Source organism: Triturus cristatus, chromosome 10, assembly GCF_964204655.1.
Source record: "Triturus cristatus chromosome 10, aTriCri1.1, whole genome shotgun sequence".
NCBI lineage: Eukaryota > Metazoa > Chordata > Amphibia > Caudata > Salamandridae > Triturus > Triturus cristatus.
In genome coordinates this window covers 892,392,343-892,410,001 of record NC_140593.1, presented here as the reverse complement: position 1 = coordinate 892,410,001, position 17,659 = coordinate 892,392,343, and the positions used below count along the sequence as shown (strand labels likewise).

Sequence of the window (17,659 nt, the reverse complement as noted above, 5' to 3'; positions counted from 1 at the left end):
TAGAAAGACATCGCACGTTTCGGGTCCAGACTGTGGAGTTTCTCCTCCTCTTTGGAAGGGTCTGGAGGTGGGAAAAGGGGGATCCAAGTTATAGTCTGTCCGATGTGAACGGGAGTGACAACTTTAGGTAGGAATGAGGGTCTCGGTCGAAGCACCACTTTGTCCGGATGCACCAAGAAGAAAGGGGGCTTAGAAGAAAGAACCTGAAGCTCACTCACTCTGCGAGCAAAGGTGATGGCAACAGAAAGCCAGTCTTCAGAGTGAGAAGCCTAAGAGGACAGTTGTGAAAGAAAGGTTCAAGTCCCACTGAGGCATCATGAAAGAAGATGGAGGAAAGAGATGAATAATGCCTTTAAAGAACCTACTTACAACAGGGGACTTGAACAAAGAGGGCTGATCTGGTAGCCGAAGAATAACAGAAATGGCTGCCAGATTGCCTTTAAACCTTGCTGGGCCAAAGCAAGAAGGAACAAAAGAACCTCAGAAAGAGGGTCAGAGAGGAGATTCAAAAACAGAAGGTCAAGGTAGCAAAGATCTGCACCAGTCAGCCTAGTAGATAATAGCTAATGCTCAAAAAATGGTGCTAAGAGCCGGGAACGTGACCTGCCTATGTCCCCACTAATTGGAAAACCAAAAGCACAGAAAGGAAACTAGCTCAGCACACATGTATTATCATAAGCAATTTGAAAATCTCTAGTAATTCATGGTGATTAACAATTAAACATTAACACAACGTCTTCCAAAAAAGTCAAATAGACAGTATTCTTCCTTTATTCATTTATTCTTTTGTTCAAGATTCTTTTTTTTTCATAAAAGTACAGCACAAAATTGTATATGATAATACATGTGTACTGAGCTAGTTTGCTTTCAGAGAGGAGATCCACAGCCTTTGCTGTGCACCATGCCACAAACTTGTTTCATCAACAGGCATATACCGTCTTAGTGGAGGGATCCCTGGCTGCCAAGATAACATTACAAACTTCAAGTGGAAGGTCAAAAGCTGTCAACTGTCGCCGCTCAATTGCCACGCAAGGAGTTGGAGGCTGGACAGGTTCGGTGGAGAACCGTCCCCTGCTGCTGCGACAGAAGATCCTCCTGAAGGGGCAGTCTGATCGGAGGATCGATAGCCATGCTCAGGGTACAGGACTCTTTCTTCGTGCCCAGTCTGGTGCCACAAGAATGCCTTGGGGCTGGTCGCGCTTGATCATCTTCAGCACTAGGGCAGTAGTGGTACAGGTGGAAAAGCGTGCAGGAGGCCGCAGTTCCACTCGTGACGAACAGGGTAGCCGAGCAAGTGCCGCCTTGGAATCTCCAACGTGCAGAACTGCTGACATTGCACTTTCTCTTCAGTGGCGAACAGATCTAACCAAGAATCTCTCCACTACTGAAAGAGACCTTGGACCACCTTCGAATGAAGACGCCATTTGTGATTCACCAGGAACCGACGGCGGAGCTTGTCCGCCCTGGCGCTCAGGGAACCTGCGAGGTGCTAAACCACCAGGGTTATGCCCTGATGTTCCAGCCATGTCCAAAGAGCCTCTTGACAGAGTCCACGACCCCACCCCGCCCTGTTTTTTGTAGTACCACCATGTTGCGGTGGTGTTCTCTGTGAACACCTGTGCTGCCTGCTCCTTGAGGGAGGGAAGGAATGCCTTCATTGCCCGGCGAATCGCCCGAAGCTCCAGCATATTGATATGGAGCCGGGACTCCAGACTCCTCTGAGCTCCTCCTCTACCAGGTGGCCAACCCATCCTGGTAGAGGATGGGGCGGCCATCCTCTACCAGGATGGCCGCCTGGTAGAGGCGGCCGGTTCCATTGGGGTGGGGATCTCAATCTAGTCAGAAACCCAGCAGTGGACAGGTTGGGGGCCCGGAGAGACGCCCTGCAGCGGCAGCTAAGGCGCTGGAAGGCGCAATGCTTCGTTTAGACTTGTGTAATGTCTGGCGCTCGAGATTCCCGCGAAAAGGGGGGTTCACACACTACTGGGCTTATCATAATCTCCATACTTGGATAGATTATTGGTTGGCATCTACCACCCTGTATGAAGAGGTCCCGAGAATGCAGGGTATTACCCCATACACTGTCTGACCATTCCCCCTGTTGATGGCGATAACCACCCCTAGTAAAGGAATTCCACCGTTTACATGGCGGTTCCCCCCCATACTCGCTGTTGGACTCGGCCTTTAAGGCCGAACTTGCAGAGGCCATTGAGACATTTTTCGTGACCAATGTGGGGTCCGTGGACAGCTTCCAAGTGATATGGGAAACGTTTAAGGTTTTCATTCGAGGTATTGCCATGGCTAAGCACTCGGGAGTCCTCCGAGACATACGTAGACGCCTAGCTGAACTAGAAGAGAAACTTGGAGCGCTGGAGCGACGTCATCTGCTGAGTGCGGACGATGCAGTGGCCTCTGAAATTAAGTCTCTTTTGGAGGAATATCAGGTGACAGCGGACGCTGAACTTAAACATTTAGGTAAATACGCCACTGCACGTGTGTATGGGGAGGGAGAAAGACCGGGAGAGGTTCTGGCACAGCTACGCCGGAGGCGTCGCAGCAAAGTCCTCGTTACGGAACTCCAATCGGCAGAGGGTGAGATATTGACTGAGGAGATTGAGAGAGCAGAGCGCTTTCGAAGTTATTACGCAGAATTGTATGCTTTGCGCTCTTTGGGGTCGGATGACGAAAACCTGGACTACCTCACCTATATTAAATTGCCATTCCTCACGAATACCCATCGGGAATTTCTGATGAGACCAGTGGAAAGGGATGAGATAGTCCTTGCCCTGACTGGAATGCGTGCAGGGAGTGCACCGGGGACAGATGGCCTATCGGTGTCCTTTTACAGAGCGTTTATCGACATTCTTCTGCCACATCTCTCGGCGCTCTTTGATGACATGTGCCAAACTGGTGAAATGCCGCCCTCCCTGAGAGAGGGAGTGATAGTCGCAATACCTAAGCCTGGGAAGCCGCAGGAGGAGTGCGGGTCCTATCGCCCGCTCTCACTGCTAAATGTAGACACAAAAATCTGTGCGAAAGTACTTGCAAATCGCATAGCTCCCCTAGCCCAGGTTCAGTGGCCCCCGAACAGGCTGGGTTTATCCCGGATAGAAACCTCACCTACAATCTACGCACGGTATTTGGAACTTTACAGCATACCCGACAAGATACTAAGGCAGTTGCGGTTTTTCTGGACATGGAGAAGGCCTTCGACTCGGTCAAGTGGCCTTTCCTGCGTCAGGTCTTAACTAGGATGGGTCTGGGTCCGGTATTTCTGCAACTAATAGGGGTGCTGTATAATCGCCCTACTGCCTGAGTCCAATCTAGTGACCGAGCCCTTTCACATCTCTCGCGAGACGAGGCAGGGATGCCCACTGTCCCCACTACTTTACGCCTTAGTGGCGGAGCCACTGGCATGTGCTCTCAGGAAGTACCACAGTCCCAAAGGTATTAGACTGTCGAAGCTTGAATTGATCGTGTCGACCTATGCTGATGACACGTTATTGTATGTCCGCGACCCGGAAAATAATCTCTCCTCTGTTCTGCGTGAGGTGGTGCGTTTTGGCGCTTTATCTGGGTTACGTGTCAACTGGCCGAAGTCGGTCGTAGTCCCGCTCACGCCCGCTACTGAGCGGCACGAACCGGAGTACCCCTTGCAGTGGTCCACGGACTCTATCAGGTACTTGGGAATCCAGGTACATCCGGATTCAGAAGTTGTATTTGGAGACAATTATGGCGTTGCCATTAGTAGGCTAGAAGACAACGTGGAGACCTGGATCAAGCTGCCACTATCTCTGATGGGCAGAATCTCTATAATGAAGATGGTAGTCCTGCCACGGTTTTTATTTTTATTCATAAATAGCCCTATGGTATTGCCTGCGTCCTTCTTTAGTCGGGTCACAACACTACTGATAAAGCTGGCTTGGGCGGGCAAGCATGCTAGGATAGGATGGCAGACACTGATCCTGCCATACCACATGGGAGGCCTGGGAGCCCCGGACTTAAATTTATATTATAGAGCTGCACAGTGTGCGCACGCATATTATTGGATACACGGCCCACCGGAAGCCCCCCACCTCCGCCTTGAGGCGATAGTGGCAGACCGTTACCACTCCCAGCCTTTTAATGGAAGATCCAGATCGCAGGACAGGGATACTGGTCTTGATCAACGGCAGGCACTTTCTACTACATCAGCAGGCGGGAGCCCTGTTATATTCTCCAGATATGCCTCTTGAGTGGGCTCGCTGGTTACCTCCCTGCAGAGATCGAGGGGTGATATGCGCCTTAAACTCCTTACAGTTACAGTCGGTGGGTGATCTTTTTCATAACCGAGCGGCTAAACAATGGGATGAGCTGGGGCAGCGGGAGCATCCCCACACCCAGCTGCATCTCGCTTCCAGTTTCACAGGACTAGGCATGCTCTGCGAGGTATATTGGGTGACGAGTTCTTAGAGCCACCCGAGGTCGCGGCACTCACGTACGTCATTAAAGCACAGTAGCCACGTAAGTTGATCTCCAACGTGTATAAGATAGATATGTCACATAGGGCAAACCAATACACGAAGACCTGGCTAGATTGGCAGCGGGATGTGCAGCAGCCGATAGATGAGGCCATGTGGGCGTATTGCTGCACCAGTACTCGTCGTATTTCACTAAATAGCAGGCACAGACTAATCCACTTCAAGTACCTCAATAGGACGTATTACACACCAGAGAGGTTACACAGATATGGGCTACGGGAAACATCGGCCTGTGATAGAGGTGCGGCACCAACGGCAGATTTTATGCATCTGGCCTGGTCCTGCCCAAGAATATACAAATTCTGGGAATTGATTTTTAAGGAACTAGCGAAAATATTAGAAATAGAACTCGCCCCTGATCCAGCCGTGGCTCTGCTAGGCTATTCCAAAAAAGTTGCACGACGGAAACGCAGACTGGTAGATATGGGACTACTGCTGGCGAAACGGACTGTAGCTATGCATTGGCTGCGTGGCCCTACACCCACTATGGCACATTGGTCCCGTGATATGCTCTACTGTAGCACACAGACGGAAAATATTTTTGAACTACTACCCCCTAGGAGCAGACCTAAACACTTTTGGGGACTATACATGACATACATAACAACCAGGGGACAGGTCCAGAATGAGAATGATGGCGGCACACCGTCGCAGGACCACACACCACTCACGGTCTGACCACTCTAGTGACTCTGTCAGACGGGCGCGATGATTGTAGAACAGGGGATATACTTACACAGGGACTTCACACATCCCGCTCTGGAATGGCTGAGATCGACAATATCATGTACGTCAGTGTGTTAAATGGTACTTATGCATGATGATGTGCTGCTACACAATCGATCTGTATGTATAACCTTGGATTATGCCAGATTGTACCTCATGGGTGCGCATTACTATGGAAGGGATGTTGCAATTTGCTTCTTGTTTTGAGCTGTAAACGTTTGGGAAAATATTATTATTTTTTTTTTTTTAAATAAAAAAAAAAACCTCGAGTATCTCCAGCCCTGTGTGTCTGTCCCGGCTCCTCCTTGGCCGCACACTGCGCTCCTCAGCTCACACGTGCCATCCCTGGCCGACTTCGGGGTTTGTCTGCGCTGTCTCAGGTGCCTGCTGCTGCTCCAGGCTGTCCCGGGCTCAGCTCTGCTCGGCTGCACACAGCACTTCCCTGCTCACATGTGTCTTTCCTGTCGGCTCCCCCAGCACTAATGAAGCAGGCCCCCTTGATTGCTGATTTTACGCTTTACCAACCAATTGTGTCTCTCCATATAAACATCAGCTTCACGTCTCCTCCTTGCACGCATTCCAGGAAACACAATAAAACAAGCTGTTGCCACGCCATTGCGCAATGGAAGAAAAAAAATAGGAAACTTAAAGCGTGCCATGCGCGCCTGCAATAAGCTCACAGGACACACGATCCGGCAGTACACGCCTCCAAAAGATAAGAAAGTGCGTCACGACAGCCGAAAGGCAGACGATCTAGTCCGGATGGGCCGGACGAAAAGGGGAAAGAGCGGCAACCAAAAAGCCTCAGTTCCAATGGGAGGCCACCGTTTTACATAAACGATGACGCCAGCCAATGTAAACGAGGGGCGGGGCTTCTGAAATATCCTCATTCACAGTTTCTCTCGCAGAGTGAGCAGCGCATGCGCGCTGCAACGCTAGGCGAGACCTAAAAAGATGCTCCGGGAACTCAATGTCCAATGCTCCTTGCTGTTCCCAAACTGTTCTTCATCAAACACCACAAGGCACACACCATATTCCTTCAAGAAACCCACACCATGCTGTGGAGCTACAGTGTTTGCAAAGGCATTGAAGAGTCAGTCTTTGCCACCACCTACTCGGCCTTCCCCGCTGAGCACCAGTCTGGATCAGATCAGATCAGGCGTCTCTTTTCAGCAGCTTGACATGATTATAGACAAGGGGGGTAGTCCTCACTGGTCAAAGTCTGAGTGGGCGACAAAACGGGGGGACCTTTGGCTCCTGGTGGCCGGGTCTAGCCACCAAGAGCATTTTCATTGGGCCTCTAACAGGGCACATTTTGTGGGGATCTGGATTTTTTTCTGACTCCCTGCACCAGCCTTGCCCCATGCCTGGCTCCTGATACTCCTCTCCATGTCTGTACGTGTTAAGTGTAACTAGCCAAGAGCCTTTTACCCTAGCAGTGTCCTTATCTTGAAAGGCGGACACTGGTGGTTAACACGCTCAGTTCAATTATTGTGACATTATGATGAGTGAGACTCAGATAGTGAGACTCACAGTGGAAGTCCAAAAATCGGGTAGTCGAAAGAGAAAAATCCTGGTGGACTAAATGGGCAGAGTCAATTTGCTACAACAATCTATACAACACAAACTTATTTTGGGAGGGAGGGGGGATTGGAAACTGACCCAGACATTTTAGGGGATTATGAATGCGGGCAACATTCTAGTCAATGCACTTCACACTACCTGTTCTGATGAGTTAGTGGGAGGAAGCAGATCTAAAAGTGGCCAGTAGCCAGTGATTAGTGATAGGTTCTATTCCTATAACATGAGAGTTTCCGGAGTCAAGCAGCCCTCTTTTACAGCGCGTCCTGTCACTTTACTATGACTCATACCCCAAAAACCATGCTTTGGGAACTTTAACAATGGCAGAACCACATGGCCTTTATGTGCAGCTTTATGTCCCAAGATTGGGACTGTCCTTGTAAAAAGAAGAAAATTTCCTGGAATATCAATCAGTTTGCTTCGGAGCTCAGCCCACATCCTGAGGAGACACAGAACAACATAGCTGGGAGAAGACCACCTCGAAAGGCAGTGAAACATCAGATAGATAGAAATCAGACAGATAGACAGACAGACAAATATATATATCAGTTTCTGCCTTCCCCACAGTGTGCCAATGTGTTATTGTTGTCCCGCCACTCTAACACTCAAAGGTAGTTAGGGGTAAGCGTGCTACAAGAGCCGAACAAAAGGAAACAACCATTCTGTGCCAATCACATACACAGCACGTGGTATGGACAGCCACACACATACTACAGGTATACTTATAAATGTACCAAATACTATGAAGACAAATGAGCAAGGTTATGAGGACCGAACAGACTTTTTACAGGAAAGCGCTACAAGACATTTTATCCTCAATGGTGCCGGTCCAAAGGCCTGTGGCCCTCACTAGAATCGTGCTCCTAGCACAGTCATTTACAATATTCCCCTTTCTGAGGCTGCTATAGTCACTCATCTCCTAATGATGCAAACAGTTTGCGCCCTCTACCCAACACCAAAATGTAACTTCAATGTTCATAAAAAAGATTAGGCACAGGGAGTAACTCTTGTGAGCTCACACTATTGTAGTGATCTCTGGGGAAATCAAATAAGGTTTTACAGAAACATTCAAGGAAACAATGTTACAGTTTACAGAGGACGTTTGTACTGACAGAAGCCAGAGTGAACAGAAATGTAACCCACATGGAGTTGATGTCAACAAGAATGAATGGGATTCTGTGCTAGATAAAAGAAATGATTAGAAGGGCAGACTCAATGGATACATAACTGAAAATCATGATAGGCACCCCACTTTTCTGGCTGAGAAGCTCACTACCACCAGGGGCTCTCAGCACATCAGACTGGAGAATAAATACAAAAAATGAAAACAAAGTAACAGGCCTTCTCCATTTATGCATCCAAGATGCATAAATGGAGAAGGCCTGAAACAACATCCCTGTATCCTTAAGAACAGCTCCAACTCTGCTCCAATTCTGGAAAGAGCTAAACACGCCCCTCTATGAAGAACACTACATCACAACTAAGCAACAGTCCACTCCCAAAACACAGCAACTCCTCCAATCAGTAGTTGACTGCCTTTGAGGAGTACAGCATTCCACTGCCTTTTGGATAAGTTTGCACTATACACATACCACATACATAAATACATTCATACCAGTTCTGAGACGTCAATTACAAGCGTCTTACCAATCAGCATTTGTATCCAAAATCTAAAGTTTGGAGCTCTTTTTAGGTCTTGCCTGGCGTGAGCAGCGCATGCTCTGCTCTCGCCATGCGAGGGCTTCTTAGAATTGATACGATTCCAGAAGTCGTGTGGCGGCTCCACCTACAATTGTGATTGGTGCGTGTCGTTTTGCGTCATGGATGATGCAAAACACAGTGTAAGGATTGCACCGGAGGCAATCATTACACTGAGGGTTGCCACCCTGTCTGCTTTTGGCTCCGCCCACCGGGATTGGATCTTTTACTTGCGGTGGGAGACAGTCTCTGAATTAGCCGCTAAGCACTTTTTTTTTAGTATTACCGTGTTTATCTTCAACAGTGGCTCCACGCCTTTAATTTCTCTGGCGCAGCTTGTTTTTTTAGGTTTCCGCTGCGCCGGTTCTTGTTTAATTAATGTGCTTGGGCGCCACGCTGCCTACCACGGCTCCCGGTTTTATGTTTTTTTTGCGGCGCACGCTGTTTACTTCTTGTCATTCCGGCTTGTGTTTTTTTATGTTGCCGCCGCACCGGTTCTTGTTTAATTAATGTGCTTGGGCGTCGCGCTTCCTACCAAGGCGCCCGGTTTTTATTTATTTTTTATGTTTCAGTAATGTCGGACTCTCCCTTAAAACTATCTGTAAACCACATGACACAGTCTGCTCTTCTGCAAGCCCCCTCTCCAGACAGCAAGCTGCAGATGAGCAGGCGGGAGACATCACATGAACGAGGCCCTTTATCTAGACCTGTCCAGACAAACAGCGGAAATTCGTGATTTGCACGTGAAAGGCTCCGGAGCGGAGGGGGTGTCCATAGTGGCGTGAGCTGGGGCGATCGCTCTATGGGGCAGTTCGTGCCTGGAGCTTTCGTGAATTGAGGGGGTGCTGTGGGATCCAGAACCCCCCCAGGGTAAGTCTCATGTTCGACTCGTGCAAGGAGAGGTGTGGCAGGATCCCCCCCCCTGCTGCCCACATCTCCCTTTTGCCGCTGGTGCGCTCCCTCCGGCTCGGCCAGTCCGGCTCCTTGCACAGGCCCTCTGTCTATGGAAGACAGGGCGTAGGTGGTGTCTCCCCTTCTCAGCCCTCCTCTACCAGGCGACCCCCCCCTTTGTCCAACCTGTGGCTTTCATCTGGTGTATCCCTTCCACCACCCCCTCGCGTCTCTTCTCTGCTCTCCCTCCCCCACACCCTTCCTTCTTTCCGCTCCACTTTCACCCCCTCTTCTCTCGTGCGCTCCCTGTTCCTCCTCGGTTAACCGGTCTTGTTTCCACAACCCCGCCATCTCCTTAATGCGTGCCTCACTTACAGATTCCCCTTAAAACCCCACAAGCATCTATTTCTCACTCGCCTAGTCGGCTTCCCTGCCCTTTTATACGCCCGCTTCCCACTTACAGGAGAGTGTTTGGGAGGAGGTGCGGGGTGGAGAGAACTTGTGAGGAGTCATTGAAGCAAACGTCACGGGCGAGTGTTGGTCTGAGAGATTACCCCACCACTCCTCCCATCCCATGGAAAGCCCTCTCTTGGGGTTTCTCCTCTGCTCCCCCTGCTCCGGGCTCTACCTGGACAGGTCACTGCACGCAGAGGTCCGGCCTGGTCCCTAAAATCATGATTCGAGGGGGGAAGCGGTTAGCATGACATCATTAGAGAGAGATGACTTGCACATGAATCTCTGACTGCCAGGCTGTCCATGCCCGGAAGAGGTCGGTGCCATGATGAGCCCGGATGGCTCCTGGCTGGCCCTGCTGGGCGGCGAGGGTCTCTATAGCCCCTTCGACAAGTAACACTGCGTTCCTGATACCGTAAAGCATTTAATGAGGGCGGGCACAGCTGGAAATGTTATAGCGTAAGTTTGTTTCAGTCTACATTTGGAGTACATCTCTGGCTAAAAAGGATATGAACAGTCACAGATCGGTAGTGAAGTTATTTTTTAAATTCCATGCTGCTTACACAGGTTTCTATTCATGTATTTGTAAATCTATGCATTGGATTATTGAGCGTGTGTACACATAACACAAAGTTACAATTGCACTTTAAAATGTTGAGATTTTCCCCATGTGTTGAAACTTCGCTACCTACACCCACGCCATCTTTGTGGGAATTTCCACCATGAATACAGACTTACTTTTGCCATGGACAACAGTAAATCTCAGATTGTAACTAGGGTGCGAATGTGTCTTTTAAACTTGAAGATCCACAAACTGACCTCCTTTGCAAGTCACATGCACACACTTTTTATTATTATTTTCTTTAAGTTGCTCCGCTTCCTGCTCCGTTGTTGACATTTAGTCGTTACGCTTCGTTTTTTTAAAAGTCTTCGGGAAGCGTGTGTGTGCTTTAGAAAAATAAACAAATAGGTTTCTGAAGCGCGCACGCACGCTTCCCGAATTGTTTAAAAAAAGCTTTGTTTCAACTCCTACATTATTGTACTGCGGTCTGCCGCCATAACTAAACATGACGACTAGCAAGCAATGAGGCTCTGCGTTTCATTGCCTGTCGCCAAGGAATCCCACATCCGTTTGTAGTTATCCCAGACTATTGGGGATAGAAGGTGCAAGTTGATGGAAAACACTGCTCCCCACCATGTTTGAAGCTACGATCCAATTGCGGTATGTATTTTAAACGTGCACATACTTTTTGGGGTGGGTCTCTGTGTAGATTCAGAAATATGTTTAGCCAGAGAAGCTGAAAAGCCAATGTGGTGTTTTTTATTTTTTATTTTATAGAAATCACAAAAAAATAACTCAAATCCAGAATACATTTTTTACTTTTTAGCATGGAGAAACCTGTCCAGTGTTTCTCATTTAGAAGGTCATATGGCACACATTCCATTTAAACTACGTTTAGCGATCGCCTTTGAACAGTTTATAGTTGGCTCATGCTTGTGACACTCCGATCTGCTGGCTAACACAACATTTGTTGCATTTTAGTCTTTGTAATTCTGTTTATATCCCTAAGACCCGCTGCTAAAAAGACAGAGTTGGGAGAGGGTAACGCATGAACAGTCCAGGGCGAGGGAGACACTTAACGTAAATGTGTCATCTTATTGTGTTAAGCAAAACTATTCCCTGTTTCTTACAGCTGTTAAATTCTCCAGTGATGCAGTTGCGCACAAAATGTTATAGTGCTGTGAACTTGTTTTTCTAAATGATCACTCCACTGCAAGAAAAAACAAGCATTGAAAATGCAATAGGTCTCGCCTTTCATTAAGTTAACGCCATTTGCTATACAATACCATTAGCAAAGCAAAGGCTTTAACTTAATCAAAGGCGAGACCTATTGCATTTTCAACGATTGTTTCAAAATGCTAGCAACTTGTTTACACAATGGAAGAGGCATATCAGATTTCAGTATGAGAATCGAAACAGAATCAACAGACCCTGTTGGCAGGACAAGAACACATATGCATAAATCCACTTACAAGACCATTAGGTGACAATAGCATTAAAGCACAAAGGTGGCCGTCTCAGAAGGATTTTAGAGTTTTGAACAGAGGTAAATGATTTATTTCCAATAATTGTTCTGAAGCTTTGTGAATCCTATTTATGTAAAGTAGAAGCCACACTACAGGAACACAGTAATGAGGCAAGGCTTAGATACCAGAAAGACCATTAAAATTGATGTTACGTAGGATGCATGGCCAACAAGATGGCCAACAGGACATAAGCTCACTGTCCGCTGCCTATTAACCACAATTATTCAGTGATTATCCATGACATCAGAGGCCAAATACTCATTAGGCTAATCCGGTATGAGTCAACAGTTTTTTTGTTTTTTTTGTTCAGCTACTGAGAGAAGCACGCATGCTGCAGTCCTTACTTTGCTCATACACAAAACATAGAACATAGTGGCCACTGGAAAGCTGGACTGAGACGCGCACGCACTGATGAAGAGGAGCCATCCAGAAATCTATATCACTTGTCTGACTGGAGCAGTGGGGCACTGAGCAGATAATGTGCTTTCCAGGCAAAGACTCCTCTTGACAACATCCATTTGCCTTCTACCCTTCCTCTCGCCTCCTGAATGTTATGCGTAACCAGAGAAGCCACAACAATGAAGGGGATCTATTTGGCGTGCAGAGTTACAGAGTGGCAACTGTGGTCCTCAACCACAGAAAGCGAGCCACGGTGTCAGATAGCAGCAAGGGATTTAGGCAGCATCTCTGGGATGCAGACATTCTGGAAATACACTGAGAGACTGCAAGGTGTATGACCTGACTGGCACTAATTCCTGCATAGACCAAAAGAGAAATAACAGCATTTTGTGGAGCCCAGAACAGTGATGCGCTCTGCAGTTCTATAAAAACTACCATGTGAGCTACTGAAAGGCTTTGCTGGGACTGGAAGAGATCTGCAGATTGACTACAGTACACTGGGGTGGAGTGAAGTAAGAAAGTTAATTGTTACCGGGTACGTCATTATCATTTACTTATGGTGGACTTTAGTGGAGTGGGAGAAAGTGGGGACCTCAGTGGAGAGGGAGAAAGGTCACCTCAATACTCTGCACTGATGCCCTAGTGCTGGTGTGCACACAATCTGCTTGATAGATATGTGGAGGCTATCACCCAGCACAAACCAATACGTGTAGTAGTGAGAGGTTTGACTAACATTGCTGAGTGGATAACTGCCTGGAACAGTTTGAAAAAAACAGTCACTGGATTCCGAAGAGGTGGAGAACCTAATATGTATAAGGTGATTTATGTTCAACAGGCAGTTGCAGATTTGCAACCTATACTTATGACCATCAGGCATACCATTAACGGATGAAGTAGGGGAAGCCCAAGTCGAACCGTCCTTACCTGGTTTGACTTTAAGCAATGCGCATAAACTTTACAAAAACACTTTATGGTGAATCTATGCTGACAGCTTCCTGCAAGTCCAACAAGACTACCTTTTTGCAGCTCTCTGTTTCTAGTAAGCGTTTACAAACATGCATCATTCACTACAGCAACAGAATTCATTCAGGCACCTGTGAACGGTTTTTACAAGGGAACGTAGCTGCTACTCAATCTCTAGCTGTGAAACTCTCTCAAACCGCACAGGCACCTGTGCTAGAGGTAATGATGGCACCAAATGCAAATAAAAATATACTTGAAGAATTTTACTACCATGCTATCGCAGACCACCCAAATCAATCAGATTAATTTTAACTTTCTTCACTAAACAGATATAACCCCAAGGAAACTTATAAAAATATACACAGGTATGAGTATCCCAAATGTAAGTGAGGTAATGCTGGATTCTTCCAAAGGGTCTTGGGCCCGAATTCCACCATGATGGCAAGAGGCGACTGACATGCTCACTGAGGAGAGGAGTTGGTATGGTTTGAATTAAATGATAAACATCTGTTGCGAGAATATATATAATGCCTGTACTAAAATTCTACACACAAAAGATTGAAGCTTTGTAACAGAAGGAAAGCACAGTGGGTGGCAAGGTGGGTATGAGTGGGGCACAATACACAGTGCCTTAGGAAAACACTAATGACAGTGCAACAACCCTCCCTACTCACCTACACTGGAACAATACCTAGGTCAGATGATGCTCAGGAAACATCAGCAACCACTATGGTCAAAACAGGAACACATAGCATAGTAGCTAGAAAAAGAAACTGTGAAAGGGGAAATGCATTGCAGGGTGGAATAAACATCATGGAAGAGAAGCAGGCAAACACAGCAGGCAATCACAGTACTGGCTGCCTCAATCGAAAACACCCTGGGGGTCCTCAGAATTTTTCTGGAGCTAGTGGTGCCATTAAATAATACATTTTGAGTCTTACAAGCTACTTGTCGATGTCAAGATGCATGTTGGCATTAAGAATTTCAACATCAAGACCCATAGTGCAAATACATTTGATACTGATTCCCACAAATAATCTACCAAACTGTCAGCACACAGACAGACCATCTCAATATACTCGGAATTTAATACTGGGTTCTAGTTACCAACATATGCAAGATTCCTCTTTGAGGTCACTTCTAGGTGACACTAGGCCTCTGAATACACCAGCTGAAAATTCTACGTTCTAGGATTAGGTCTCTGCATACAATATGGTCCTGAATTCAAAAGTCACGTTCAATGAGGACAGGGCACCTTATAAATACAATCCCTCTCTTAACACTCTTCTTAGGTATCACAGAGATTATCCTCAAACAAGAGGTCACACTAAGAGTCACATATTACTCAAACTTCTAATACCCATCTTTGATGTTAACCCCTTAGAGGCCATTACATTACTTAGAAGGGAATGCAAAATCCAGGACCCGACCATCATTGTGTTCTTTACCTCTCTGTAGAGTCTAGAATAGCTCCACTAGATCTCATCATTCTCTTCTTCAAACATTAGATCAATCATACCTTTTCTTCTTTTTGCCTCTGGAAAACCATTCTTTTAAATTTTCAATTTTAAGAGAGTGTTTTTACAAAACCAAAGACTAAAACTATATAGCTCTTTGAAAACTATGGGCACATTTGAAGCAAAAGTCCAGCGGACTCATCTAGAGTAGTAGCTAATCTTTACTGGGATAAATCAGCCACTGATACTTCAAAATGTTTTTTGCTATGAAGGTATTGCACAGTAGCAACAAGGTGTTGGGTGCAGCTATTCACTCATCTCTACGGTCTTGATTCTCACTCTAGTGTTGACATACATGCAGATCAATAGAGGTTAATAACATGGTTTCGAGACTCTCAAGAATCCTGGATCCCTTCAACTCACCATTCAATTGCTTGTTTAGTTAGCTGCCTATATTTATCTTCCAATTTATATTCTATTTTTTTTTTTAGTTCTTGCCTACTAGACAGCACATGTGCTGTATATGTTGCAAGATGTATTGTTAGTTTACAAGATTGGTTTTATTGTCACTCGTTTGCTTGCTTAATTTTTTGTTAGCGTGTGTACGCTTTCCTACCTCTGTTATGTTTGTCCCTCCCCTGGAGCATGGACATATTACTGTGTCCTTAAATTGCTCGCTTTTGATGGTGCTACATTTTTCTTTTTGCTCATGTATTCCATAATAGTACAAGTTTTTCCAACTGTGTGTGTCTCTTCGACTCTTGCGCTCCTCACCCCAACCCCCTGCAATGTGCGGCCCCATTCCAATGTGCTGCTACCCTCTCTGAGCGCCCTTCTGCATTCCACCCACACCCTCCACAGTGCTCTCCCTCTCACTCACTGACTCCCCCCTATGCCTTCTATGTTGCCTCCCCTCACCCCCACCCTATTTTGCTTCTCCCTCACTCACACCCTCAGTGTTGCTTCCAGCCACCAGTGTTCCTTTAGGTCCCACAGGCCTCCTGTGGTGTTTCCTGCCCCCACGTTCATCCCCATTTCATCCATTTGCTGATGTAAATTGAATTGTGCAGATAAAAGGAAAAAAACGTGGATGCAACATTTTATAAGCAGGTGCATACATTGTGCCTACAAAATGACACAATAAGCTTTTTTTTCTCTTTATTTTTAGCCATGCTGTACAGCATAAGGGAATGCTGAACAGCATGGTTTAAAGGTACTGGCAAAGCCAAAAGGTCCCAAAGGAGAGCCCTTTTGGCTTTGTCAATGCCTGTTCAATACAGAGGTTGCAATAAAGTTAAAGAAGGTTTTTAATAAAGTTATTTATACTTTGAAGGTGAGTTTTATTAATTGAAAATATTCAGAGAGATAGTGGATATAAAATTAAGATACCCCTAATGACACATTGTTTTAAGAAGGAATGCACTCACCTGGGCGCTGATCCTGGCCACCAGGAAGTTCTTCCGATTGTCCAGCATTGACTTCTCCAAGAGACACTCCTGAGCTTGGCCCTGTCAAGTTAAATATATAAATTGAAAACCACATGCAAAGCATTAGGTAGGTCACTACCACATATGGGTATATAAATAGTTACTTTCACTACCAGTGCCACTGCAATTGCAATATTTTTTCACTGGCAGTAGGCTAAAGGCACAAAGTGTCACTATTACCCCACTGCTCATCACAGAGACGGATAGCTCATTTTTAAGGCTCCCTGCATCTATGAGACTTCTTCGTAGGGTGCTGGGGTAGTCCATGTTTTCTGGAGAATATCCTGTGTGGGAAACAAAATTTACTAATGGTACACAGGACCACAGATACCACTGTGCTTCAACTGAAGAGTTAATTTACCCCCTTTCTGCACTTCTCTTCAGTGTGCGCAAAGTAGAGCAGTCGGGTCTTACTCTAGGACATGAGAGGACATACAGCATGGCCGCTAATAAGCTCGCAACTCGATGTCCAACAACTACTATCGAAAAGGAATTGCACTTTTATTTACCGGTAACTTGCATCAAGTTAAATAAAAAGAAGAGTTTATGTACACAGCGAAAAGCATAAAGTGTTAGCATTTTCTGGGTGTACAGAGGACCCTCAAATATATGTACAGCCTTTACATGCTAGATATTCTATGCTGATGTTGAGATGGCTGATCTTATCCTTAGGGCTGCTCTCACATGAACTCCGAAGACTTCGGAAGTCATCGAGTTTACTATTTTACTTAAGAACAAACTCTCCATTTGCAGAGGCAGCAGGTAAAAGGAGCACAATGTAGCCTGAAACCCCAGCTGCCAAGGATGGAGCAGAAACAAAATAGTAAGAACCATTCACCAAAACACCACCAGCCACAACCGCAAGGGTCTTACCGAAATAAACACCATGGGTAATATTTTAAGATGGTAAATGTCTCAGAGTCCAGTTCAATATATTATACAGGACAGGGTAATTGGTAACAAGGCAGACAAAGTTCTGAAATAGGAAAAGTTATGGACCCAACTTGACTTAAGGTTGCACTAACTATGGGATTCAACAGGGATACCAAACATTAGCGGCCTACATATCGAAAATGATCAGTTGCGGCCATAGGATGTACCCATGGGATTGAGAGCAGCCAAAGATCCCCAATGATTCAAAACATTCCACTGGAAACTGGACTTCAGGGTTACGGTCAAACATTGACTTTAGAATAAAATATATGTGTAGGTGTTAAAACAATTCAAACTGTTCCAGGATGACGATGATTAGCTAAATAGAACGGAAAAAGACCCTATCTGGTTGTGAAAGCATGTGTGCATGGATAATACACCTGGGGCCAGGCAGAAGTAAATATAGACATTTTAACAAAAAAAAAGGCAGGCTGGGGTGGTGCAGGGGCATCTGTTCAGAAGC

At 46.2% G+C, this 17,659-nt stretch overlaps 1 protein-coding gene across 1 annotated transcript in view; it reads right to left on the bottom strand.

The window, feature by feature from the left end:
* PTPN23 (protein tyrosine phosphatase non-receptor type 23) overlaps nt 1-17,659 on the bottom strand; it is a 558,626-nt gene that overhangs the window by 394,868 nt on the left and 146,099 nt on the right. The window contains exon 7 of the mRNA XM_085628617.1: nt 16,204-16,284. Within this exon, the coding sequence (XP_085484743.1) occupies nt 16,204-16,284 (81 nt within the window). The remainder of the gene's footprint in view (nt 1-16,203; nt 16,285-17,659) is intronic.